The following is a 27157-nucleotide window of genomic DNA, read 5'->3' as shown; positions in this document are numbered from 1 at the left end:
CATTAACATATACTCATAGACTAGATGTATCAAAATATTTTATATTTCTGTGAACAAAAGGGCTAGTAGAAGTAGGTGATTATAGGGGCCAAAATAAGCCCTAAATTGAATGGGTACTACATTCATGTGCTACCCAAAAGAATTTCAAAACTAAACAGGTATTCTCCTCCCCACTCACATCATCCAAATGAAAATGTCATGACTCATGACACAGGGTCGGTAGAACAGGGAAAATAACACACCCAGAGTGAAACTAGGTTGAAAAACATCCTTTAATAGATCCGTGCCACACACTAGTGAAAAATAAAGCTCCTACAAAAAGAATGATATTTTTTTTCCACAATATCTTAAATAAAGTAACTTCAAGTACTCTGACTTGGGTACAAAAAACTCTAGCTGCCTCCATTAGGCCCACGACACACAGCAAGATTCAAACACAGTGGTTACAAATGGCCTTACGTCCTCTGTACTGTGGCAAGGCAGATGTGGGGAAATGTTTCATGGGAAAAAAAAGACAAAAAAAAAAGACTTAAACGTTGTTTGTTTGTTTTTCTCTTTCTGTATGGAGAGGAAATATTACTGTGTCACTGTCAGACTTTGGAGGCCATGTTGGATTGAAATTATATATAAAAATAATGTCATCATAAAAATGGAATAACCGAAAACAAATTATATCCCCTACGCCCCTGTTGGAAGGGTAGGCACTACCAAGATTAAGGATACCACAGTGTTTGCAGAGGATATGTATATATTGTACAAACAATATTTATAATGTTTTTTTTTATCACTTTCACTAAAATAGAATAGAATGCTACAATCATTCTAAGGCATAAACAATATCTGATATTTTAAACAATTCGTTCCAAACAAGACTTGAATATTGACATTAATAAACAGTATATACACATGTATCACCATTGTCTGACTGTTTTTCTGCAATTTTTGTAATTAAATGCAGTTGTACAGTTTTAACGTAATGATTACAGTCCTCTGATGCCCAAAAGCATAGAACAGTGTAAACAGTAATTTTTTTTCTTGGCTTTGTTTCATATTTGGGAAAAAAATGTAATAAAAAGTCAAACACAAAGACAGACATTCCTTTCGATTCAAAGCAGTTGAGCTGATTCTTCCTTTTCATAGAAAATGATGTGGACCTTTTTTTTTATTTATTTATTGATTCATAAATAATTATTAAAAAATTAAATACATTCACTATAATACGATTAAATAAAAAATAAAACGTCTATTTACAAGTAGTGGAAAGTATTCTACCGCAGATGCATCTCGGGTGGTTGAGCAGGATGAGGATTCAGTGCAATGATCTTGAACAGGAAATGGTATTGCACTAAGACACCCGATTGACATTGTGTGGGACTCTTTGGGTGTTTGGATCCCTGTTGTACTGTAGCAACACCAGCGTTACAAGTCTGTCTGTTGACATTTCACTTTAACCGCCCCGGGTTCGTCCCAAAGGTACAGACGGACCAGCATCGTCATCTTGTCGTTCCCAAAACGTGGTGCCTCCGCTATGAAATGTCAAATAGAATTTTACTGGAGGTCTGGTTTGAGACAGTGATGATGATTGGTAAAACAACAGCCAAACTGATGGATTAGTTTATTTGCTTGAGAAGCTCTGTCCATCTCTTATCAAAGAACTTCCTCATGTTGTGTCCCGCTCGCCCAATGTCTGAATTGTCTTCATTAAACTTTTCACAGTTGTCAAAAACCAGGTTGACGTCAATAATGAAAGTCTCCAGATTCTGATACCTGAAACGAGAGGAACAGATCATTTCGAGTAAATGAGTAAAACACTTGATTGTTGTGTTATCGTTTCCTGGCTACGTGACTAGATCAGAGGTTAGTCATAGTATGACTACTAGGGAGTGGATAGTAATAGTGTCATATTAATAGTGAACTCACTGGCTGCTGACGAGCTTCTCTCTGATGGTGGCGAAGTCCATGGGCTTCTTGATGACCTTCCTGTAGCCAGGGATCCCCTTGGTGTTGACGGGGTTGAGGAAGGGCCAGGCATCCTGGTGGCGCTCCAACTCAGCCAGGAGCACCCTGCAGAAGATAACACACACACACACGTCATGAAGGGAATATGTTCGTTCAAGTGTTTACAGTACATTGCAATGCCCCAGGCAAATACATTTACAAACCGCATCTGCATTTCCATCAGCAACTCGCTGATTTAAAGTGCTGATACTTGTGCTGAGAAAATGACTCAAAGGTTTATGGTGTAGTACAGTAGTACAGTACCTGCACAAACCCAGGTCTCTGTTGTTGTCTCTGGCTGTCTTGGCTCTCTTCACACACACCACCGGGCTCTCCTGACTGGGTGACTGGGGAGTGGGCGGGGCCTGGGACGGGGCGGGGCTCTCCTCTCCTTTCCTCTTCCTGCTGGGGGGCTCTTTCGCTCCTCCTCCTTTCTTCGGGGTACTGTTGGCGCTCGCCGAGTCGTCCTCTGACACCTCCACGTTACCGTTACTGTTGCCGGCCTGCTTCCCGTTCCGCTTGGCCTCGGCAGCGGTGGGTTTCTTCCCGCCTCCACCCGCCACCGGTTTGCTCGGCGGCTTCTTGTTCTTGGGAGATGGGCCGCTCGCCTGAGGGGAGAGGATTCATGCAGATGTACTTACATAGCAATGGCACTTGGCATATTGTGTACACAGTGTTGTTGAATTACCTGCTTTGAAATAATATATGATCTGAAAATGACAGGTATATAATGTAGAGGTACATGACTGATACACATGGCTGACATACTTCTACAGTCAAGTAGGATATGTAAATGTTGAAAAGTGGCCTGGACAGTTTGGGTCACCTTGGATATGCAGGCGGGGCAGTACCAGTCCCCCTCGGGGATGGTGGTGATCTTGGGTTTGTGACAGTACGTGTGGCAGCCTTTGTCACAGCCGTCACACAGCAGGAGCAGGTCCTCGTTGTCACCCTTCCTGCAAATCTGACAGTACTGAAAGCAGACAACCCTGTGTCACCTCAAACCCAAGGGATGGCTTTTCGAACCAACATTTACCAAGATTTACATTGGAATCCACTCCCTAAGGGACTTGAAATGGTCCTGGGATTCAAATGCTCTCCGATGACAAAGTATTCACTTCCCTAGCATATTGAAATTCCGTGCCAGCCAGCTACAGTCGTTGAGGTTTTACTCACCACTTTCATGATGGACCTCTCCCAGGCGATGGACTTCTGGAGCTGCTGGAGACACATGGCCAGCTGGGCGGCACTGCGGACGTCGCCCAGGGCCTTCCTCCACACCTTCATCCCATGGGCCACCTCCTCCTCGCCCCTGTGGAAGGAAACGCAGATGTCAGAGGGATGGACGCATACAAACAGGAAACGGAAAGTCGGACACGGACTCATGCAGGCAGGTACACACACTCAATCATTCGCTTTCCAACACAAACACTTGCCCATACACAGACACACGCCCACTGTCACCACAACTCGCTGAGGCTGTGCAGACAGACACCGGTGTTGAGTGAGTGAGTGAGTGAGTGAGTGAGTGAGTGAGTGAGTGAGTGAGTGAGTGAGTGAGTGAGTGAGTGAGTGAGTGAGTGAGTGAGTGGGGCAGGCAGCAGGGACATATGGGTACAGGTACACACAATGCCATGCAGGAGTGACGCCCATGCAGATGCCGGGAGAGGGGGAAAAAGAATGGTAGACGGGACGAGGTGGATGCCGTGATTACTGACGCAGAACACCATGCAGACGGCCAGAAAAACTCAACAGGAAAAAACATTCACCACACTGTGAGTCAACCCCAAACCAGAAGACAGCCATGAAAATACACAAGAAAAGATGCAAACCCCCCCCCCCAAAAAAAACGGCAGCATAGGTAGATGTCTTTTTGAAAAATGAAACAAAAAAAGCACACAGAAGTGTTTGGTTGAATGCTGAGTGGATGACCTACCCTTCCCTGTCAGCACTACTGGAGGGAGCGGGGACAGTGACGGTACCGACAGCCCCCACATTATCCAGCCTGATCTGAATGGTGGTACCTAAGGGGCTCCTCAGGTACCTTCTCTCGATGTTCCTCTCCAGGTCCGCCAGCCGCGTCACCGCTATGTCCAGAGGGTTGTCCGCGTGACGCACCACGCCGCCCGCCTTGTGGTCCGCCTTGTCCTCCGGTTGGTCTTTGTCGGCAGCGCCGCCCGCCGCTGGTTGGTGTTTGGGGAGGGGCTTGTGCTCGTGGTAGACCAGGTCCTCCCTCTCTGATTGGGGCTCGGGGTACATCCAGCCCTGCGCAGGGAATGGTGGGTAATGTAGGTTAAAACTTAAATAACAACCTATTCACTAGATCTTGGTTAACAGTTAGACTCGAAAAGGTTAGTGAGTGGCCATCGCTACTATTCATTACTTTGGAACAGAGGCCTATATTTTCTCTAATGGATAGGGATGAGAGCTATAATAAAAGGAAGCTGCCCATTTGTTGTTGTTTACCTTGACCTGCAGGCTGGCGGTGGTGACCTTCCTCTCCAGCTCCTCCACCTGCTGCAGCACAGCGATGTCCATCTCCATGGCCTGCTCCTCCACACACCACCCCCGCACTGACTCCACACTCACCTGGCTCTCCTCCAGCTCACACAGCTCTATCATGGCCGCTGCACATTGGGGAGACAGGACGGCATTAGAGACCAGTCATACACGCCATAGACGCGCGTGTAAGCGCACAAAACATACATATTATCCGCACACACAGATTTGCTTTTGTCGCTCGCTACGCCCGCCCTAACGCAACAACAAAACCACATACACTACCACTCCCCATTCTCTCTCTCACACACACACACACTCACACTCACACACACACACACACACACACACACACACACACACACACACACACACACACACACACACACACACACACACACACAGATTAAGAATTCAATATCCTGCCTGTTTGGCCCTGTCCGGGGGTATCATCGGATGGGGCCACAGTGTCTTCTGATCCCTCCTGTCTCAGCCTCCAGTATTTATGCTGCAGTAGTTTATGTGTCGGGGGGCTAGGGTCAGTCTGTTACATCTGGAGTATTTCTCTTGTCTTATCCGGTGTCCTGTGTGTATTTAAATATGCTCTCTCTAATTCTCTCTTTCTCTCTTTCTGTCTTTCTCTCGGAGGACCTGAGCCCTAGGACCATGCCTCAGGACTACCTGGTATGATGACTCCTTGCTGTCCCCAGTCCACCTGGCCGTGCTGCTGCTCCAGTTTCAACTGTTCTGCCTGCGGCTATGGAACCCTGACCTGTTCACCGGACGTGCTTGTTGCACCCTCGACAACTACTATGATTATTATTATTTGACCATGCTGGTCATTTATGAACATTTTAACATTTTAACATTTTGACCATGTTCTGTTTTAATATCCACCCTGCACAGCCAGAAGAGGACTGGCCACCCCTCATAGCCTGGTTCCTCTCTAGGTTTCTTCCTAGGTTTTTGGCCTTTCTAGGGAGTTTTTCCTAGGGAGTTTTTCCTAGCCACCGTGCTTCTTTCACATGCTTTGCTTGCTGTTTGGGGTTTTAGGCTGGGTTTCTGTACAGCACTTTGAGAATATCAGCTGATGTACGAAGGGCTATATAAAAATAAATTTGATTTGATTTGATATCCAGACACAAAGAGCTGCTCAATCAGAAACCACACGAACGTTAACAAATCTGGCTTTGATGTCAGACTCATATTGAGCAGTCAGTTATGCGTCATGTACCAAATGTCAATTCATTGTGAAGCGCAGGGGCTTGGAGTGTGCTCAGTAGGGGTAGAACTACTCAGGGGCTTGGAGTGTGCTCAGTAGGGGTAGAACTACTCAGGGACTTGGAGTGTGCTCAGTAGGGGTAGAACTACTCAGGGGCTTGGAGTGTGCTCAGTAGGGGTAGAACTACTCAGGGGCTTGGAGTGTGCTCAGTAGGGGTAGAACTACTCAGGGGCTTGGAGTGTGCTCAGTAGGGGTAGAACTACTCAGGGGCTTGGAGTGTGCTCAGTAGGGGTAGAACTACTCAGGGGCTTGGAGTGTGCTCAGTAGGGGTAGAACTACTCAGGGGCTTGGAGTGTGCTCAGTAGGGGTAGAACTACTCAGGGGCTTGGAGTGTGCTCAGTAGGGGTAGAACTACTCAGGGGCTTGGAGTGTGCTCAGTAGGGGTAGAACTACTCAGGGGCTTGGAGTGTGCTCAGTAGGGGTAGAACTACTCAGAGGCTTGGAGTGTGCTCAGTAGGGGTAGAACTACTCAGGGGCTTGGAGTGTGCTCAGTAGGGGTAGAACTACTCAGGGGCTTGGAGTGTGCTCAGTAGGGGTAGAACTACTCAGGGCTGTCATAACACAGTGCTCAATCAGACTCCAACACAAAAGTCTTTGTGAAAGTCGGGGCCTGCCAGTCGGAGTGCTGCTCAGTTTCACTGACACAAAATCAAAGCTACTTTATTCATTCATATCCATTGGGATCTGTTGGCTAAATCTACTCTGTAAAGGCTATGCAGATTGCTAAAGATTGGGTGAGGGACCTACCAGCCAACCGACTGACTGAGTGACTGTCAGACATGCAGTACTCACCGTCTCGGTGCTTGGTGCAGACCTGTGGGATGAGCTCCATGTATTTGTGCATCTGTCGGTGCAGGCCCTTCTCTCTGGTTCCCCGGCTGTGGAGGGACCCCACCAGGGAGCGCAGCTCCTCAATGTCTGACACTCGCCACCAGCCTGACAGCATCTCTGCGCACGCACACACACACACACACACACACACACACACACACACACACACACACACACACACACACACACACACACACACACAAATAAATAAATAGACATATGGAAATGTTTCAGACAATATAATGCCCCCTTGAAATAGATAGACAGATAGATAAATAGATAGATAGATGTACAGTATTCTGATACAGAACACACTCCAGTGCTGTTCTCGCTCCTCAAGAGATTCCTTTCTTCCACCCAGTAGAACAAAACAAATGATTCATTCTCGTGACTCAGTGAATTAATAAAGGTTGGATAAATAGAATAAACTGAATAAATAGATGACTCATCACACACACACACACACACACTCACCCTCGGGGATGGGCCGTGGTGCGGGGTGGTCCGAGTGCTTGGGCACCTCCATCATGGCGGGAGAGGGCACCGTGGACGAGAGCTTCTCGCCGGGAGGAACGGGCGACTCGCTCTTGCTGGAGACGCTGGGCGGCGCGTTGGCACTGCCCTCCAAGGAGCTGAGGCCTGAGTGGCCTGGCAGGGGGCTGCTGCAGAAGGGCAGCTGGCTGGGGCTCAGCATTCCACTGGGCCAGCCGCCGCAGAACGCTGAGAGACTCAGCAACGACCCTCCAGCCTTAACCTAGAGGGGGGAGATACAGACACTTCAATATCATGATCAGAAAAACGAATGTGTATCACCGCACTTAGGCCTGTAGCTTCAAGCAGAACCTCCATTCTTCTGATGTTACATTTAATCATACGATTTTCCATTATGAGTTTCTACTACCAGTATAAATCATTAGGACAAGGAGTCTGTCCTGGCAGCCTACTGACCTGCAGGGCTGACAGAGGGTAGTTGATGAAGCCAGCTGGGTGGTGGGGGCTGGCTGAGGCCGACGCTGCCGAGGGGGTGAGAGGCAGGGCGGGGGAGGCCGGGGGAGACCTGTGCCGGCTGAGGCTGGAGGAAGGCAGCGGGGAGGACTGGAGAGGGCCGGGCCCAGGGGAGGGAGAGGTGGTGAGGGAGGTGTCGTCACAGGGGGAACGGGGGAGCAGGCTGAACCAGTGACCGCTTCTCTCTGTCAGGACCCTGAGGAGCTGGTCGCTGGGGAGGTACTGGAGCTGAGGGTTAGGGGTTAGGGTGGAGGTCTTCATAGGGCTGAAAAGCTGGGGTGGGGGGCTCAGGAGGGAGGAGAACGAGGAGGGGGACGAGGTGGAGGTAGGGTAGCCGGGTTTGGCCTCCTCGCACGGCAGGTTGGGCGCCGTCGACGCACAGGGGCTTGTAGGTAAGGCAGGCAGAGAGGTGTTGTTGGCCGGATCGGATGGTGGTGTTGTTTTTGTTGTCGTGGTGACAGACGGTGGCGTGGGGCTGCTGTTGTATTTGGGGTGGGGGTCTGCCTCGGCTTCGCGGGTTTCCTTGGCAACGTCCTTAGCGACGTGGAGGAGCGTGGTCAGTTTGGAGAGAGAGGCCGGATGCAAGAGGAAAAGATTGGGAGAACCTTTCTTCTCCTCCTTCCCTTCATCTGACCCCACGGGGGTGTAGACGCTCCTCTCCTCCCCGCCGACGCCCCCAGGTTTCTTCTTCTGCACCTCCTCCTCCTGCGGCTCCTCCTTGATGTGCCCCTCCCCTGCTGCCGCCCTCCTCCTCTCCCTCTCTTTCTCCAGCTCCCCCGCAGCTTCTCCGCTCTCCATGGCCTCGATGAAGACCCCTCCACAGTGGGGCAGAACCCAGTAGCGCCGGCGGTACCGGTCCTGGCCGTACATCATGGAGCGCAGGGAGTGGGACGCCTCAAACAGCTTCCTCCTCATCTGGTGCTGTTGCTGTGAAACCAAGCAAGACCATCATGACCTGAGTTATATCTAAATCAATAATATCTAACTATTTAGTATTGTTCTTCCATAGAGATGGAACTCTCAGATCTCCGGAAGGAAGGACTTACCTTGGCTAGCTTCTCTATCTGTTTCTCCAGCTCCTCCACACTAGTTGATTGGTCCCCGTCGTCCTCGTCACACGTTTCCACTTTCTTCCCCTTCTTCATCTCCTCCTCCTCTTCCTCGTCCTCTTCATCGGCCAGGTCGTCGCTGTCTTCGTCTTCATCATCGTCATCGTCGCTTTCTGCTCCGGCCTTTCTCTTGCGTTTGAGGCCAGAGGAGGGCGTACCCAGGGGCTGGGCCTCCTCCCCTCCCATGCTGGCATCTCTCTTCCCGGTCCGCTTGGCATGGATGGTCCTCAACCTGGAGAGAAACACACAGGTGAGCATTCAGATGCGCACACACACACACACACACACACACACACACACACACACACACACACACACACACACACACACACACACACACACACACACACACACACACACACACACACACCCCGTCAACACACACAACACTTACTTTTTGAGTTTGCCCTCGATCAGCCACTTGTCCTTCCTCATGTTGGTCATGTGATCAAGGTTCTTGTCGATCTCGCTGTAGAAACCGAGAAAGATACAGTATGTCAGTTGACACGTACAGGTAACTATGGAAACAGTGAGTAAATGAGAGATGCAAAGTATATTGAAAGCAGGTGCTTCCACACAGGTGTGGTTCCTGAGTTAATTAAGCAATTAACATCCTATCAGGCTTAGGATTATGTATAAAAATGCTGGGCAGGCCATTATTTTGGCTACCATGGCTATGTCACCATAGGATGACAATGTCCCCATCCACAGGGCAAGAGTGGTCACTGAATGGTTTGATGAGCATGAAAACGATGTAAACCATATGCCATGACTGACTCAGTCACCAGATCTCAACTCAATTGAACACTTATGGGAGACTCTGGAGTAGCGCCTGACACCGTTTTCCACCACCATCAACAAAACACCAAATTATGGAATTTCTTGTGGAAGAATGGTGTCTCGTGGTGTCCCAATGCCCTAGTAAGACACTTTATGTTGGTGTTTCCTTTATTTTGGCAGTTACCTCTAGTTAACACAATTCTCTCTCTCTCTCTCTCTCTCTCGTGAATAATTTATGTATTGGCTTCTCTCTCTATCAAAATTGAATCCCACACCAGATTAGCTGATCTATCCAGAGTCTTACACAGCATTAATAAAACACGACAGCATTAAAAGCTGAGTGAAGTCAACTAAACGTCATTATTTGTAGGGAGCTAAAAGGCAGCAGGCTCACAACAGTATGGAAGCCTCCTGTACACTAAACCTCTCACACTGGCTCCACCTAATAAGACAGGAAGGGACGACGATGCCTGATCTACAAGGATGTCATCTCATGCTTGTGAAATGTTGTCTGCATATCCTATCAGTAAAACCAGTAAGAACATGGAATCCATATTTGGATTCCATGTTTGATCTCCTTACATATAACACAATAATCTATTCCCTTGTAGCTCCACTGGTATGAGGCCTGTGATGTACAGCGCTGGCAGGTCAGCATCTCTTCTCCTACCTGTCCACGCTTTGCTGCAGATAGAACCTGACCTTTAATTGTTTCATTTCAATTGTTCTGTCTTCTCTCCTTCTGACTGCGCTCTCGCTGCAGCATTATCTATTTCAATGTTTGGCGTCTCCTGTTCTTTACTCCTACCTGACGACACTCTTGCTGCAGGCCAGCTCATTGGCCAGGAAGCCTAGTATGGAGGCCTTCTGGGTGGGGGTGTGGGCCTGGAAGGCCTTGGTCTTCAGGCTGAGGGCCAGCTCAGCCAGGTCAGTCTGCCCGCAATAGGCCCCCATGTACATCTGGAGCACCTCCGACACATTGTCCCGGTTGATGCCCACGTTGGTCAGATGGTCCCCCAGCATGGTCTTGGTCTGGAAGGGAGGGGGGGGGGGGGGGGGGGGGGGTAATGATAGAGTGGTTCCAGGTATACTTTCCAGGGGAGTGTTGACTCATAGACAATGGGCTGGTTTCCCAGACACAGATTAAGTCCTTGACTAAAAAGCATGTTCTGTGGAGATTCTCCATTGAAAGTGCTTCTTAGTTCTTAGTCGAAGACTAGGTTTAACCTGTGTCTGGGAAAGCGGACCAATGTGTAGGTTTTTATTCTACCTATGTGAGAGCCTGCTTGGTATGTTCCTGTACATGTACAGTATCTCACCTTGTGTCCAGGGGGCAGTCCAGGGTCACACACGGCCAGGGAGAGCAGTCTGACCAGCAGGTCCTGGACGTGTCCCATGCTGTCTCCCACGTTGAGCAGGCCCTCCTGCAGCATGCCCAGGGTGGGTACGTCCACCCCCACATCAAAGCCCAGCACCTTCCCAAAGCCGCGTAGGAACTGCATCAGCATCAGGCAGTCAGACACCGCACCCCCCGGCAAGATCAGGCCAGGGATTCTGGAAAACTCTGGAAGAGGCTGGAATGAAAGGTAAGGAGGGAGGAATGTTTAGGATACATCTCACCCTGGGACTCCTATAGTGCCCTATGTGGACGGCAGTATATGGGGAGTAGTGTGACTAACATATTACGATGTCAATGACTGAATCACATGGCTCTGAATGGTACCTTTTTTTTTTAGGTTTTCATTAGTAAACATGTGGGGGACTTATCTTGTCCTTCCCTGTGCATTACTCTCTTTAGCCACTTGATGGCAGTGTACAGCCCAAACTGTGTCCAGTACTCAGGTTTCACATATGATACATAACAGACATACTGTACATACCATTGTGATGATACAATGCACTTAACCAGCCATAACCCAAACCTAGACAATATTAACTTGTCAGTTCAAATATACATAAAGCAAAAGAAATGTAACCAAATTAAACAGCCACCTACAACTCGGAAAGCTAGGTCCCTTTGAATGATGTCACCCTTCAGACATCACGCAGGACTGAATCATGGGCAAGATGGGTCATTTATTACCTTATGATCGGCCAGACACATGTCTTCATTTGGCTTCTTCAGCTCCCTGGCAATCTCCAGTTCCAGCCTCCTCAGCTCCAATTTCCGCTCCTTGTTCAGGCGTTTCTCATCCCTCTTTTCCTGCCGCAAGCGCTCGCGCTCCTGAGGCCCCAGAGAAGGAGAGAGGGGAGAGTTAATGGGCTCACGCCAGTGGCGGTAAAACAGACAAGGATGTCAAGCCGAGTCTGCTGAGTAGCTTTAGAATTCAGCCCGGCGCCCCTGCCTGCGCACTCAAAGAAAAAGCGCTCGAGGGCCATTCTTTTGACTCAGTTAGTGTATTGAAGAAATGAAAAGGAGAGGGAGGAGAGAGGGTTTGAATGGGTTCAGGAAGGAGTGGGACCTTCTGGCACGCATGTGTGTGTGTGTGTTTTGTGTGTGTGTGTGTGTGTGTGTTGTATGTCACCTACCTCTGCTTTTTTGCGAGCCTCCACCGCCTTCATGAGCATCCCATGTTGCCGTCTCCTCTCCCTCTCCTAGCAGAGCAGAGAAAACACACACCCACGTTACACACCGGAGAAGGTGTAACCTCCACAGGTGAAGTTAGAGAGGTGGACAGAAGGAGGGAAACCCCCATTCACCTCCATCATGGCGAGGTTTTCACATACAGCAACATGTACAGTTGAAGCTGAGGTTAAGAAGACAACGGTACGAATGATGACAACCAGAAAGCATCAGAGGGAGAATGCGGAGAAGTTAGGGTCAAGCTATGATGCCTCTAGGTAAAAAGCTGATGGAACAAACGTAAAATGACTGAGTCATCATAGCCACAAGCCAGTGGGATGAAAACAAACATTGCTCTGTGTATCATCCATCTGTTTAGCTGATAGCCGTTCCAGATTGAAAATAGCCTAAACCTATGGGGGGATATCAAGTGAAGGTCTTACAAGGAGACTTCCCTGGTTGACGATAGATTGTCTCCAAATGTTTTATTGTAAACCAATAGGATTTGATCAAGGCGAAGCGAGGACAGTGTCTGTCTGAAAGGGATGGGGAACTCAGTGATGTGATAAACAGATAGAAGGCAATGAAACAGATCCTCTGGTGTCAGCTGCATAAATGCAGTATGTAGGGGCCAGGAGTTTCTCCGCCTCAGGTTTATATTGTTAGGAAAAACTCCTGGCTCTAATCGTGTGCAACAGACGCGCTCAACAAGCAATAGCCAGCCAGCCAGCCAGTCAGGCTGCTGGAGAAAACAGGCAGGTACAGCAATAGACAGACAGACAGTCAGGCTGCTGGAGAAGACAGGCAGGTACAGCAATAGACAGACAGCCAGTCAGGCTGCTGGAGAAGACAGGCAGGTACAGCAATAGACAGACAGACAGTCAGGCTGCTGGAGAAGACAGGCAGGTACAGCAATAGACAGACAGCCAGTCAGGCTGCTGGAGAAGACAGGCAGGTACAGCAATAGACAGACAGACAGTCAGGCTGCTGGAGAAAACAGGCAGGTACAGCAATAGACAGACAGACAGTCAGGCTGCTGGAGAAGACAGGCAGGTACAGCAATAGACAGACAGACAGTCAGGCTGCTGGAGAAAACAGGCAGGTACAGCAATAGACAGACAGCCAGTCAGGCTGCTGGAGAAGACAGGCAGGTACAGCAATAGACAGACAGACAGTCAGGCTGCTGGAGAAAACAGGCAGGTACAGCAATAGACAGACAGACAGTCAGGCTGCTGGAGAAAACAGGCAGGTACAGCAATAGACAGACAGACAGTCAGGCTGCTGGAGAAGACAGGCAGGTACAGCAATAGACAGACAGACAGTCAGGCTGCTGGAGAAAACAGGCAGGTACAGCAATAGACAGACAGACAGTCAGGCTGCTGGAGAAAACAGGCAGGTACAGCAATAGACAGACAGACAGTCAGGCTGCTGGAGAAGACAGGCAGGTACAGCAATAGACAGACAGACAGTCAGGCTGCTGGAGAAGACAGGCAGGTACAGCAATAGACAGACAGACAGTCAGGCTGCTGGAGAAGACAGGCAGGTACAGCAATAGACAGACAGCCAGTCAGGCTGCTGGAGAAAACAGGCAGGTACAGCAATAGACAGACAGACAGTCAGGCTGCTGGAGAAGACAGGCAGGTACAGCAATAGACAGACAGCCAGTCAGGCTGCTGGAGAAGACAGGCAGGTACAGCAATAGACAGACAGACAGTCAGGCTGCTGGAGAAAACAGGCAGGTACAGCAATAGACAGACAGACAGTCAGGCTGCTGGAGAAGACAGGCAGGTACAGCAATAGACAGACAGACAGTCAGGCTGCTGGAGAAAACAGGCAGGTACAGCAATAGACAGACAGCCAGTCAGGCTGCTGGAGAAGACAGGCAGGTACAGCAATAGACAGACAGCCAGTCAGGCTGCTGGAGAAAACAGGCAGGTACAGATACAGAACAGAGCAGCAGAACGACTCAGGCGACATTCCAAAGGGCACCCTCTTCCCTATGTAGTGCACTACTTTTGACCAAAGTAGTGCACTATGAGGTAGTGCACTATGCCATTTCAGACGCAACCTCAGAGACTCAATGGGACGTAACAGGTTAAAGGGCAGCTCTTTGTGGACGGAGACGGACACAAGCTCAATGTCTGGCACTGGAAAACTCAAGCACTCACAGCCACTCAAAAACAACAGCTAGACGATGGATGTGATGGATGACTCATCGAGAGGAGCGTACTTTCAGACAGTAAGAGTGCGCATGGCAGGGCATGGCCGCCTTTTGCAATGCATTCTGGGGAGTACGGGGGGAGCTACCGAACCACCGCAGGCGGAGCGAGGTCAGGTGTCTCAGAGCAGATGGAGGCGACACACTGTTGTTGTTTTTGTTTGTGTGTGTGTTTGTTTGTGTGTGTGTTTGTTTGTGTGTGTTTGTTTGTTTTGCTGAAAAGCCATGCAGAATAATGTAGTATGACTGCAGCCAGTGCTACACTTAATGCATTGCTATGACAACCATATCACAACCAGGAAACACGATGCGGTGTTAGATGTACAAAAATAAACATACCCATACCATATCTAGTCTATGCCTCTCCAACTCCTGGCAGAGAGAGTTGGCAAAGTATTATGGAACAGAAATGACAGCAAAAAAACAGATTGTTTAGCAGAAAAATACCCAAAGTTCAGAAATAACCCAATAGAATGGAAACTGACCAAAGAGAAACAGTAAAGGGTTTAATAAAATATCTAGTTACACACAACCTTGAGAAACACGCACGAACACACACACTCTGTAAACACTGATATAGCTGAAGTGTATATGGTTTTTAGTATAATTTCAATCATGTCAGAAGAGAAAAGGCATGCTGCTAAAAAGCTCAGCGTACCTGGTGCTTCAAAATGACTGCATGCTGCCTTCGCATTTCTTTCTCCTTCAGGGGAAGACAGAAAAGATGAGGGGAGAAAATCAATACACTTTCATGCAGCAACCATCATGAAAATCACTAGGGCTGATGGGATTTCAGACCATTTTACAGAGGAGCTACAGCTCATGCCTAATCTCATTGTCAGACACAGCTCATCTGGAAAAAGCTTTGACATTTTGGTTTATATTGAGATGCTGTGTGTAACACAAACTCTCACCTTTATTCGTTTCTCTGCCTCCATAATTTTGGCATTCGCAACCTCTTCTTTCTTTCTCCGTTTAGCCTGCGAATGCAAATCAGGTCAAACGTCATTTCACTGCCAGACATCTGGACAGACAGACTGACGGACACATGCCACCTCGCAGTTTCGCACCGCAGCACTCAAAATATGATATTTTCCCTGTAACAGAAAATGAAACGTATGCCTCACGTGCCAGTCAAATGTGTAGAACACAGAGAGTGAATCAAGTATCATTTAAATATGTAATTGCAAACAGCAACAAAAAATCCTGTTAAGAGTGGCTTGCCAACCGTGTCAACTCAAATTTGATTTAGTCCTGCTAAAATACTTTGGAGCTCCTACAGTGTAATTGTGTGAGCAAGGGAAATATTACTTTTTCCCCACCCACTTATGCTAAACTGTTGCTGTTGTCTGATAAAATAAAATAAAATATTCCTGTCTAATTTAAATATGGTTTGACTCTGAGACAGCTAGCGGAGACAGCGATTTTAATATTCAACAGCCGTCAACCAAGACCAATTTAGCATTAGTTCCATGTGGAATTATGCCTTACTCCTTCCAACACTGTGGTATTATTCAGTAATGGGCTTGGGTAAGATTAAAACACCATGGACAGAGTAGACTGAGGCTCTGGGATGCAGTTTAAAGAGTGACGTTCTGTTAATTCAGAGGATATGTTCGGTATTGGGTCAGTTGACTGTAGTACCTCCAGGATCTGCTGTGCCCTCATCTCCTTCTCCAACCTGATCTGCTGAATCCGCTTGATCTTCTCCTGGAGAAACACAGAGGTAGGTGGATCAATACACTATGCAAACCAAACGGTGGTGCAGTGGTAAAACGAGGATACCTCCACTGTCAGACGGGACGGTTTGACAGGAAGTGGTGTCGCATAAAGAATGCCCTACCTGCTGCTTGATGAGCTTCATTTGCTCCTTCTGCTTCCTCCTTTCCTCGGCCGCCATGATGGCTGAAAGAGAGACTTTAGGGACTTAGGTGTTAAGAAATGATTTGCAGCAGTGGTACTGCACATCTCTACAAGAGGACATTGGGGAATGGTGTATGCACTTAGATGTAGTGTACCTTGTTGCTTCCTGGCCTCTTTGGCTGCCCTGGCCATGGCCTGCTTCTCCAGCTTCCTCATCATCTTCATCTGGGCCGCCTGCCTGGCTATCTCTGCAGAGAGAGGTGATGGAACGTTACTGTGGGACCAAACATGTTTGGTAGGTAGCATTCATAGACTTCAAACGGAGATCTTTTTTCTTTTTTCTCACCTTGGGCCTCCAGTTTGCGTAAGAGTTTGGCCTCGCTGGGGCTAGGCACCTCTGCCCCCAACCCCAGACCCTCTCCCACGTTGGGCGGCCGGCCCTTCCTCCTCCGGGAGCCCTTTCCCCCCTCGGCCCCGCGCTGGCGCTCTGAGTTGGGGGGCCGTCCCCGCCGGCCCTCCATGGCCAGGATATGAGGGATGACATCCTCGTCCTTCAGCAGGCTCCACTGCAGACCCTGGGGGTAGGACGGGCGCGAGACAACAGGGTAGAGTGGCAGTTAGTGTCGTGTGGCTAATAAACGGCTTCAACATACTTCAGCTGCTTTTATTACTCTACTGTTACTCTAGGTTTTACTCTTTAGATCGATCACTCATGACAGAAAAGAGGACAGATCAAAATCTGCAATGCATAGTGTTATTACTGGACTACAACGCTAAGAACCGGAAAATGGTCCAATTTCTACCTGTGATATGAACACCACTACAATGCATTCCATTCCCCATTCAGCTAGTTAAACTATCCTACTGTACAGTATATGACTGGTCACCTGTGGAAGTAATGTCAACTGATTATTAAATGACTCCCCCGACAAAGGGGGCTCGGGGGTAGGACTACTGGAGTCTATAGCTGATTTCTATCAATGTCCCTGAACTGCTTAAGTCACTATACACTTTCTACTGTACATGAAAAGAGGAAATAAACACATTTTAACGGGCAATAGATAGATGAAAGAGGTCACCTGGGGTCCTTCTCTGGCTTCATAGAAGTCACCAACCATTATCTTTGCACTGAAGCTAAAATTATCGCGTGTGATGCCACTTATTCCATTTCTGGATAGATACTACAGAAGAGAAAATAATGACGTTTGGTGAGACAGGGATATCCAATGTGAAAGTATGTAAAAGTGTGACATTGAAAAGCGATCTAGCCACAGTGGCGGAAGCTAAAAACTAAAGTGACGATTCAACTACTAAGCATCAAAAGAATTAGGGGGGAAATTGAGCAAAAGCACAGTGAGAATCAGAATGCTCTAACGACAGGTCAGCTTTTAGTAGGCAGAGGAAGGGATTGGGGAAATGAACTAAAAGGATTCCAGCTCTTCTCATATTAAGGTCACGGGGGTTAGCGTTGATGCTAAGTGAGCACTAGCGTGAGGGTGAGGCTAATTGCTAGCGTAAGGCTAGTCTGAGGGTTAGTGGTTACTGTTTACCTTCACCACATCTGGGTACTGCCTCAACTTCTTTCCGCATGGCGCGTAGTACGCCACGTCGCCTTGCATCTTCCCGGACGTGCTCTTGATCCGCGTTTCTCTCTGCCAGCTGGGAAACACACGGACGGAAGGAAACTGTGAGTGAGTGACCGAATGCCAGAGGCTTTTCCATTGCTAGAGAGAGCCTATCAATTCAAGTCTCCACTCGACCTACCCCAACTCCAGAGGTATCCTCAACTCCTGCTCATCCATCACCCTCTTTCTTTTCCCTGCGCAGAGAGAGAGAGAGAGAGAGAACCGGTTAGTCAGACTGAACAATACACAGTCAAAGCCTTCTCTCCGTAGCCCTAAACACCCAGCTACAACCACACGCAGAGCTGCTGCCCAAAACACCCACCCATAGCCACAGCATCACAGTGCTGAATATGAGCAGTGTTTCGTTGTCTGAGACAAACGGGGCAGCCGAGGCTCACTCCACTATGCAGGCGTTTCAGATCAAAGGTGTGCCTTCTCCTATTGACTGGAGCACTGCCCCGAGCGTGTCCACTGTGTCTCCAACCCAACAGCTGTGGCCATGAGAGTGCCTTATTGTTTACGCGTTCCCTTTATTTAACCAGGTAGAGTATTGAGAAACTCCGTGCTCTGAAAAGGAACTTAAAGGAAATGACTGAAACAAATCACTGACATTCCTATGTGAATTTGATGGACAACAAAGCATGTGGAATTGAAATGTGCTTAGGACGATTGGAATCTCTGTTGGAAAATTCCAGTCTTCCTTGTTGTGTCTGTGTGTGTGTGTGTGTGTGTGTGTGTGTGTGTGTGTGTGTGTGTGTGTGTGTGTGTGTGTGTGTGTGTGTGTGTGTGTGTGTGTGTGTGTGTGTGTGTGTGTGTGTGTGTATTTCCTTTCCTAAGCTGGGTAATCTCCCAGTGCTGAGAGAGAGAGGAAGGAGGGGAAAGAAAGAAAGAAAGCTAGGGCATGGCAGAAGTGCCAAACAAGTTGTCAGGCCTGTTAAGCCCAAGGACATGCACCTACAGGAACCCAAGCCTGTTAAGCCAGCCAACCTCTCGGCTAACTAAAAATAGACCCTCCTTTTCCTCTCCCTGTTCTCTCCCCACAGCCATCTGAAGATGATAGCATATCATGCCATGTGTGAGCTATTCCAGTGTGGCTACGTGTCCTCACAGCTAGGTGTTTTTGCAGACTGGTTTTGTGCTTGTGCTGTATGAGTAGCTTTGGCAGAGTTGGTAAAGAAGTTGGCCATAAAAACGGGTACAGGGTCAGATGTGTTGTCATCCCCCTAATGGTTAAGGTTAGGGATAGGGGTTAGGGTAATCTGATGCCACATTTTCAGTTATGGGGCGATTTAAAACTTGAGCGGCTTTGACAACGCACCAGGCGTTTAAGGAGTGTTGCCCGCGGTTACCTGGGGGCGTGGCCAGGGAGTAGGAGGAGGAAGGAGAGCTGTGATAGGCCAAGGCACTGGAGCTGGTGACGATGCTGGGCGTCTTGATGACCTGCAGGTTGAGCGGGGAGCAGCTGGCGGCTGTGTGATTGGTTGAGTTGCTCAGTAAGGAGGCGTGGCCTTTGGTTAGCTTGAGTGGGGTCTTCTCCCTCTTGGAGGCGGAGCCTGACGATGGCAGCTTCAGCTTCGGGTCCTTCAGTTTGCCACCGGAGACGTCCTTGTCGCTGTCCGAGTTACTGTCAGAATCTAAGAGGAGGGTACCAGAAAGAGAGGGGTTATCACTGGTTGAATGGTGTTCACTGCTGTACATCACTGTAACCCCCCCCCCCCCCCAAAAAAAAATACTGTACACTACAAAACATTGCATGTGCCTCCCATTAGGACGGTCAGAACGGTAGGTATCTAACCTGACAAGCTGTCATCCGAGTCCTCCTCATCATCCTCCAAATCATCCAGGTCATCATCATCATCGTCGTCGTCGTCATCCTCAACAGAGTCATCCGAGTCCTTGCTGCTAGGGAGACCGGGGAGACCTGGGAGGCCGGCCTCGGCCCCTCTGAACAGGTCCACCAGAGACTGCACCAGGTGACTCTGAGAGAGGCCCTTCCAGGCTGCCATGGGGGCCAGAGCATGGGCCTGAACCGGGAGGTTAGGGGCCTGGAGCTTAGGGGCCTTGGGGGCCTTGATCTTCCTGGGGCCCCGGGCCGTGGCCGGTGAGGGTGAGGTAGCGGGCCGCGCCGGGGGGCCCTGAGAGGAGGCCAAGTGGACCCTTCCGCCGGTGCTGAGGTTGACGGGCAGCGAGAGGGACGCCCCTGCCCCAGAGAGGTCCTTGTTGGAGTCCTTGCGGGGCTTGGTGATGAGGGCTAGCGGTGCGTCCTGAGCGGTGGTGCTTTGGATGACTCCGTTGGGGTGGGCAGCCAGGCCCAGGAGAGCGCTGGACAGGAAGAGGTTGGAGTGGTTGTTCTGGGGGGGAGGGGGGAGGGGAGCAGGGGGCAACTTGGTGCTTCTGCCACCGCCACCCGGACTCTCCGAGGAGGACAGCTTGGGGGGCGGCAAGGAGGATGACGTCACCCCAGCAGCCTTCCGAGAGGTTTTGTGACCCTGCTGCTTCTTGGGCTGCGCCGCCGGGAACGTCTGGCCTTGCGAGAGTAAAGACTGGAACGGAGGGAGGGCGGGAGGGAAGGAGGGAGGGTGGGAAGGAGGGAGGGGGATAAAACAAGGGAAAAGAAAAGAGAAAACAGCATAATTGTGCCAGCTGTCAATTTACATCTACGTTGATTGTTCAAGCTGGTGATGAAGCACAATGCCTGGCTCACTGTCTCACTGTGCCTAGGACAGAAGCCTGGAGACAATGGCATATAACATGGCAATAACCACAGGCATTGTACTAAGTAAAGAGTAAAGCTGCTGAAAAGCGGCTTCCAGTTCCCGTATCTCACTTAATTTACTACAGTTATGAGTCTGTGAAAAGTGTTAGCGTCACGCATCTGTGTTTTACTTTAAACAGCATAATGGCAGATTTTATAGAACAACAGTCACGTTTGGCGTTGCACCGTGTTTCAGCAAACACAGGTTAGGGCTTCGACATGTACATTCAACTAGATGTGATATCAAGTGAAACAAATCAATTTCACAGACCATGTAATACAGTAACAGTTCCTGAGCCACTGGGGGAATGCAGAGTCCTTTGGTTAAAACATAACCTCTCCACCGGTAAAATGGAACAGGGGAAAAGGCTAGATTTCCAATTCTAGCGGGCTGGAGCCATAGGAATTAGCTTCATCAATTAACTACTATTTCAATTACCATTTCGACAACATGCGAGAGGTCCACAATGCACTGTAAAAGGTGATAAATATGTATATGTTCTATCTAGTTGTGAATGTATTAAATGGAGAGTAAAACAGTAATAAATACATACTGTAACTATATGTGCCGTCTGCTTTGCTGAGGTAATGAGGCCAAAAGCATTGACCTTTTGGTTGACCTTTTGGTTTACAGGCTGAGCAGCACAGCAGGACACCCAATCAAATGACTCAGACAGGATTCCCACTTCCCTCTCTGACTCCCTCTGGCTGGAAGCAGCCCTCTTACTGCAGCTCATCTACAGTGTTACCATGAATTACGAACAACCTAACTGTGAAAGGAGAAACCGCTTCATGTTCGACCGCTTTTAGATTATCCAAATTAGGTGAAAAGCTAAACTAGCCAGTAACCAATCTGTGGTATTATTTGACCATGGGAAAAAGAGCTACTGTGTGAATACTGGGATTTTTTAAAACTTGTATTTATTTAATTTAACTTTTATTTAACTAGGCAAGTCATACTTGATACTCTTGGTACCATACTCCTTGCTTGTGGCTGGGCAGAGAGGACAGTGGACCAACCTGTTTGAGCCTGAATTCGTTGATCTGAGAGAGTGATTCCTCCAGCAACTTCCTCTTACTAGCCTTCCCACTGCCAGGTGTCTTCAGAGGCTTGGGCTGCTGGGAGTTGGCCATGGGCGACGTGAGGAGAGGGAAGGATTGAGGCGAGGGGGACAAGGGTACGGAGCGGGCCACGGAGGGCACCGACAGGGGCTTGGAGGAAGAGCAGAGGGACAGGGGCGGGTGCTGCGGCGAGGAGGGCAGGAGCTTGGGCGGCTTGGGGGAGGCTGTGGTGCGTCCTTTGGGGGAGGTGATGAGGGGGATTGGAGAGGCAGAGACGGGTGATGGGGAGGTTTCCCTGCGGGGTTGGGTGAGGAGGGCCAGGGGCTTGGAGCTGGCTGTTAGGCCCGTGGACTGGATGACACTGAGGTGCTGCTGGAGACCCTCCTCCCTGGGCCGGGAGGTCTGGAGGGACAGGGGGGAGCTCTGGGACAGGGTAGGAGGGGAGTGCTGTGAGGGGACCAGGGTGGGGGGGTCGGAGGGTAGGCTGTGGGTCAGGCTGTTCCTATTGTCTTGGGCCTCCTTCATGCCCGAGCTTAGTGTCCCGATCTGGAGAGGGAGGAGAGGAAGCCCAATGTTAGCTCACCTCGGAGCACATCACAGACATAAGTAGCTATACACTACCAGTACTATTCACTATCACTGTACCTTAATTTTTTTCTTTGTCCGCCTCGCCTTCTCAGAGTTCCACGCCTCGCTCTTTCCCTCCTCTTCCTCATCCTCATCATCATCGTCGTCATCATCGTCGTCGTCCTCTTCCCCTCCGAGGTCCTCCAGGTCGCTGCTGATGGCTCCGTCGCTGGAGCTGTCCGAGGAAGAGCCTGATTCGCTGTCACTGACCCCAGCGACCTCTGCTGGCTTTTTACTGGGCTTCTGCATTAAGGCAGAGAGCTGACAATCAATAAAGCACCCAGTGTACATTTTAACCATTTGCTTTTTGTTTCTAAACTGGAAATGGAAAACTTAAACGTCCAAAATAGACCCCAAGTCAAATACTTCAGGCTTTACTATAGCTATAGACAGGTTAGCTTTTAGCAACAAAACCAACAAATGCACAACTATGGGGCAAAACAGACAGAGCTGGCTTAGACTGTTAACAACATGTCAACTATATTTCATCTCCAAATTATACAATTGTATAATGAGCACTATCGATTTCTTTGCAATATTAGCATGGACATGGAATCCGTCAAAACACCTCAAAACAAGACATGGTATCAATAACAAGATGCAACGAGCTGAAACGAGCAGCTTCTTGCCATCGTTGCTAGCTATCTGAGCGTTCAGAATCATAACAACGCGGCTTCCGGCCACGTCGGTGTGCGCGCATCATTTCCGCAACGTTGTCATCAGTAATCTAGAGCCACTACATCATTGAGCTGACCTTGTCTTTAGGTTTGCGGGGTACTTTCTCCTGCTGTAGCTCTGCTGTGTGGCTCTGGCTGTGAGGGCTGCTCCTGGGGCCCCTGGCCTTGGAGTTGGGGCCCTTAACAGCCTGGGAGGCACCCAGGGATGGGGACGCGTTCATGGAGTAAGACCCCTGCATGGTTGGGGAGGATACCCCGCTTCCGTTCACTGCCCCGTTCACCCCTGAAATCGCACGAAAAGAGGCACAGCACACCGTTACATAACATCTTCATCTCCTCTGAGCGACGAGACATTGCGAGTAAAAACGCTAATGAAATAGCTGGGGTTCTTCTGAATGCGGAAGAGAATAAAAAGCCTTACGAAAATATTGATTTAACGCGTATCTCATTTAGGCATGCTGAACACGGCGTGAGCACAACATGAGTGGTTTACATAATAAAAGATAAATTAAAAGATAGCATCAAATGAAAAAAGCAGATTAAGAGAGAAAGGGTACAGAGAGAGAGACAGAGACAGAGAGCGAGAGTGTGTGAGAAAGAAAGAGAGAGAGAGGGAGAGGGAGAGGGAGAAAAAGATAGAGAGAAGAAGAAAAAAAGCCTGCACATACGCCATTAACTGAGACTGGAAGTCATTATAAGGTTCTCGACGGGAGAAATCTCATCACGGAGCCGGAGACTGCCGAGACTAGGGAGCCTCTCACTTAATCCCTGTGAACAGTTTCCACCACCTGCTTACAGGAATGATTAATTCATTCACATCTCTCGCAATTGCCAGAGGGGTAAAAAAAACGTTGCGCTTTAAATACCTCACCCTCTTAAGGGTACCTTTTATTTCCTGGCGGTAAAATCATTTGCTGCTTTTGAACAGGTGTGAGAAGCTTCTTCACACTCTGTGCCAATATACATGTACAATAAAATACAGATTTTCCCCTTATGAGCACAGGAAGTGTGGCAATTATCACCGTTGTTCTAAGTTGTTATTATCTGTATAGTTAGCTAGGTCAGAATGAAGCACTTGGAAAGGTTCCAGGTAAGAAGGATGGGCGTAGCTGTACCTTTGGGGGTCTGTCCGTTTTTGCTGGGGGTCCTGGAGGGGGCTTGCAGGGGGCTGTGGTTCTGCTGGATGTGGGGGGTGAACATTGTGGGGAGGCCCAGGAACGGGGGGAGGAAGGCTGCTGCCCCCCTACTGTGGGCCTCTGCTGCTCGCCACCATTCTGATGAAGAGAGAGGACAAGGAGGAGGACATCGACATGTCAGTGCCATTCTGTCTCATCCACTAAGTTCAGTACTGTATATCAATTACAATCGCATAAAGAGTATTAGAAGTTAGCACACGCTTAAATACTGATTAGTCATGATGTTTCATCCATCTGCTGTTCAGGTCAAGTAAATCTCCTGGACTCAGTCATGGGCCCCTACTCTTACCTGTCAGAGCTCCCAGCTGGGGGTGTGCGGCCAGGGCAGCAGACATCCCCAAGGACCCCAGAGAACCCAGGGACCCCAACGACCCCAGGCCTCCAAACTCTGGGCGTCCTGAGCTGGTGGTGTACAGGCCGAAGGCTGGGTGGCTGACCAGGGGGAAGGCACTTGACAACGTGTAGGGCTGCTGGTCGCTCATCGCCCCATACAAACGACCTGATGGACAAACAGTACAACAAAAATAATAAATCAAATGTACTTATTAAGTCATTTTTACTTCAGTAGTCACATCAGCAGTTGTCACATTACTCACTGTGTATCTATTATTACGTGTTTGACTTTTCTATTATTTCTCTATTTTCTTTCTCTCTGTGTTGTTGGGAAGGGCCCTGAGTCAGCATATCACTGTTAGTCCACACCTGTTGTTTACAAACCATGTGACGAATAACATTTGATTTGATCAGCGGTGTGCTTCTGTTTGGGGTATAAATAAACTGAATTGAATTCTGAGATGACTCAAGGGTTTGCCGTGGCCTCGAAATACCCTGACTCGCTGGCTTCCTAGGTATTCATCCCTTCTGTGTGTTAAAGTTTAATGACGTTTTCTCCTCTCCCCCTACAGGTTTTCTGCTGGGTAAGATGATATTTTATGTATATTCAACAAGACATTAGCAGCGTAAAGGACAAAGATTGCCCTGGATTGGAGTTTAACAGGATTACACATGCTTGTGCAAACACAGAACAGAGCAGCTCAGATCGGAGTGACTGAGACGGAGACACTACTCAGAGGGGAGATGCGCATCATGCATGTTCTAGATAGACGGAGTTCTAGGCTGTACTTCAGTAGGGGAGAGAGAGAAGAAGACAAAAAGAGCGATCGCAGTCGACAATTCAGATTATATTTTCTGACGAGGAGCTGATTTGTTAAATTAGGCTACAAAGAGAACGTTCTTAGGGGCAGATAATAAAAAATTAAATGCGAGAAATTTGCATAAGTATTAAAAAAAAATGTTTTTACCAACAAACTTGAAACGGATGCGGGCTGAGCAGCGGGACATTTGGACAGCTGGGAGTGTAGTTGAAGTGTTTCTGCAGGTACTGTATAGCACTGATCCTTCCTCGCTACTCCATTATGTCCGCCACCACGCAAATTAAACGAGCTCAAATAGGCTAAATCAGTGGTAGACCGAATAACAAGCGAGTCGCGGTCCTTCAATACGTCAGTGGTGTGGTGTTTGAGAGGGGTACCTGTGATAGAGCCTGTTCCTAATACTTTCCTCCAAACCTTTTTTGACTTAAATTTCAGCAGCACACTGCCCCCCCCCCCCCCCCCCCCCCCCAAAAAAAGAGAGGAATATGTCGTCATCAAGCTTTCCCCTAAACCTGAGTACAATCATTTCTGGCAGGGCAACCGGAGCACATTGTCTCCTCGCACAGTCAGATGCAATTTGGTCTGAGCATATTTCATGCAAATTCAATTTCCATTACAGGAGGGTGAGAAAAAGAGAGAAAGAGAGGGGCTGGTAGAGGGAGGGAGGCTGCGGCGGGGCGAAGCCTAGCTCTCTTTGAGCCAGGTAATATGTATGCATAAAAAGTGATGACAGGCGATGTAAAGTGTTATTCACTGAGCTTGTGAAAATGTCAACCTACAACACGCCCAGTGAGTGCTGTGTGAGTGTGATGCCCCCAAATTCTACAGAATCAGATGATGGAGTTGAGACGCACAGAAAAGAACCAGAACATTTGCACCTGCCTATCTGGCTGTCATGAGTGAGAAAAAAACTAAAACTAAACATAATTAGGCCTAAGCTAAAGCACTTCCATTTTGCGTGCCCTAAAACATATAATCAACAATATAGTGATGGGAGCATGAAGTGAAAATACAATGTAGAGGCTAAATTGCTGAGATGATCAAGGGAATCGAATTAAAATGCCCATATAACATCATATTACATTACATAACATAACTGTCTGGTTGATTAAGCCTGAGTTACAATTACATTATCTTTCTTTTTTTTTTCACCTTGATTTAACCAGGTAGGCTAGTTGAGAACAAGTTCTCATTTACAACTGCGGCCTGGCCAAGACAAAGCAAAGCAGTGCAACACAAACAACAACACAGTTACACATGGAATAAACAAACATAGTCAATAATACAATAGAAAAAAAAGAAAGTCTATATACAGTGTGTACAAATGGCGTGAGGAGGTAAGGCAATAAATAGGCCATAGTAGCAAGTAATTACAATTTAGCAAATTAACACTGGAATGATAGATGTGCAAGTAGAAATACTGGTGTGCAGAAGAGTAGAAAAGTAAATAAAAACAATATGGGGATGAGGTAGGTAGATTGGATGGGCTATTTACAGATGGGCTATGTACAGATAGCTGATGTTTAACGTTTGTGAGGGAAATATAAGTCTCCAGCTTCAGCGATTTTTGCAATTCGTTCCAGTCATTGGCAGCAGGCAACTGGAAGGAAAGGCGGCCAAAGGAGGTGTTGGCTTTGGGGATGACCAGTGAGATATACCTGCTGGAGTGCGTGCTAAGGGTGGGTGTTGTTATCGTGACCAGTGAGCTGAGATAAAGCGGAGCTTTACCTAGCAAAGACTTATAGATGACCTGGAGTTAGTGGGTCTGGCGACGAATATGTAGCGAGGGCCAGTCGATTAGAGCATACAGGTCACAGTGGTTGGTGGTATATGTGGCTTTGGTAACAAAACGGATGGCACTGTGATAGACTGCATCCAGTTTGCTGAGTATAGTGTTGGAGGCTATTTTGTAA

At 48.5% G+C, this 27157-nt stretch overlaps 1 protein-coding gene across 16 annotated transcripts in view; it reads right to left on the bottom strand.

Annotated features, from left to right (window-relative positions):
• Window positions 1-254: 254 nt before the first annotated feature.
• Window positions 255-27157, bottom strand: part of LOC106574231 (bromodomain adjacent to zinc finger domain protein 2B) — an 81254-nt gene continuing 54351 nt past the window's right edge. For 3 of the 16 annotated variants that reach the window (XM_014149936.3, XM_014149937.3, XM_045697625.2), the window contains 33 exons: window positions 24380-24589; window positions 24010-24168; window positions 22972-23177; window positions 22236-22460; window positions 21549-22136; window positions 19569-20316; window positions 19123-19407; window positions 17913-17967; window positions 17699-17807; window positions 17228-17329; window positions 16495-16723; window positions 16304-16396; window positions 16129-16202; window positions 15930-15995; window positions 15200-15265; window positions 14944-14988; window positions 14625-14657; window positions 12034-12099; window positions 11588-11728; window positions 10824-11078; window positions 10313-10536; window positions 9119-9193; window positions 8662-8956; window positions 7559-8542; window positions 7085-7364; window positions 6572-6727; window positions 4465-4625; window positions 3935-4263; window positions 3175-3310; window positions 2825-2971; window positions 2263-2606; window positions 1921-2064; window positions 255-1767 (listed from right to left, as the gene is read on the bottom strand). In XM_014149936.3, the coding sequence (XP_014005411.3) occupies window positions 1611-1767; window positions 1921-2064; window positions 2263-2606; window positions 2825-2971; window positions 3175-3310; window positions 3935-4263; window positions 4465-4625; window positions 6572-6727; window positions 7085-7364; window positions 7559-8542; window positions 8662-8956; window positions 9119-9193; window positions 10313-10536; window positions 10824-11078; window positions 11588-11728; window positions 12034-12099; window positions 14625-14657; window positions 14944-14988; window positions 15200-15265; window positions 15930-15995; window positions 16129-16202; window positions 16304-16396; window positions 16495-16723; window positions 17228-17329; window positions 17699-17807; window positions 17913-17967; window positions 19123-19407; window positions 19569-20316; window positions 21549-22136; window positions 22236-22460; window positions 22972-23177; window positions 24010-24168; window positions 24380-24589 (7187 nt within the window). In that variant the 3' untranslated portion in view covers window positions 255-1610. The remainder of the gene's footprint in view (window positions 1768-1920; window positions 2065-2262; window positions 2607-2824; window positions 2972-3174; window positions 3311-3934; window positions 4264-4464; window positions 4626-6571; window positions 6728-7084; window positions 7365-7558; window positions 8543-8661; window positions 8957-9118; window positions 9194-10312; window positions 10537-10823; window positions 11079-11587; window positions 11729-12033; window positions 12100-14624; window positions 14658-14943; window positions 14989-15199; window positions 15266-15929; window positions 15996-16128; window positions 16203-16303; window positions 16397-16494; window positions 16724-17227; window positions 17330-17698; window positions 17808-17912; window positions 17968-19122; window positions 19408-19568; window positions 20317-21548; window positions 22137-22235; window positions 22461-22971; window positions 23178-24009; window positions 24169-24379; window positions 24590-27157) is intronic. The other 13 variants (XM_014149945.3, XM_014149939.3, XM_014149938.3 and 10 more) reach the window with 13 other exon arrangements.

The sequence above is a fragment of the Salmo salar genome, chromosome 16, assembly GCF_965601325.2.
Source record: "Salmo salar chromosome 16, fSalSal1, whole genome shotgun sequence".
NCBI classification, from domain to species: Eukaryota; Metazoa; Chordata; class Actinopteri; order Salmoniformes; family Salmonidae; genus Salmo; species Salmo salar.
This window is presented reverse-complemented; position numbering and strand designations above follow the sequence as displayed.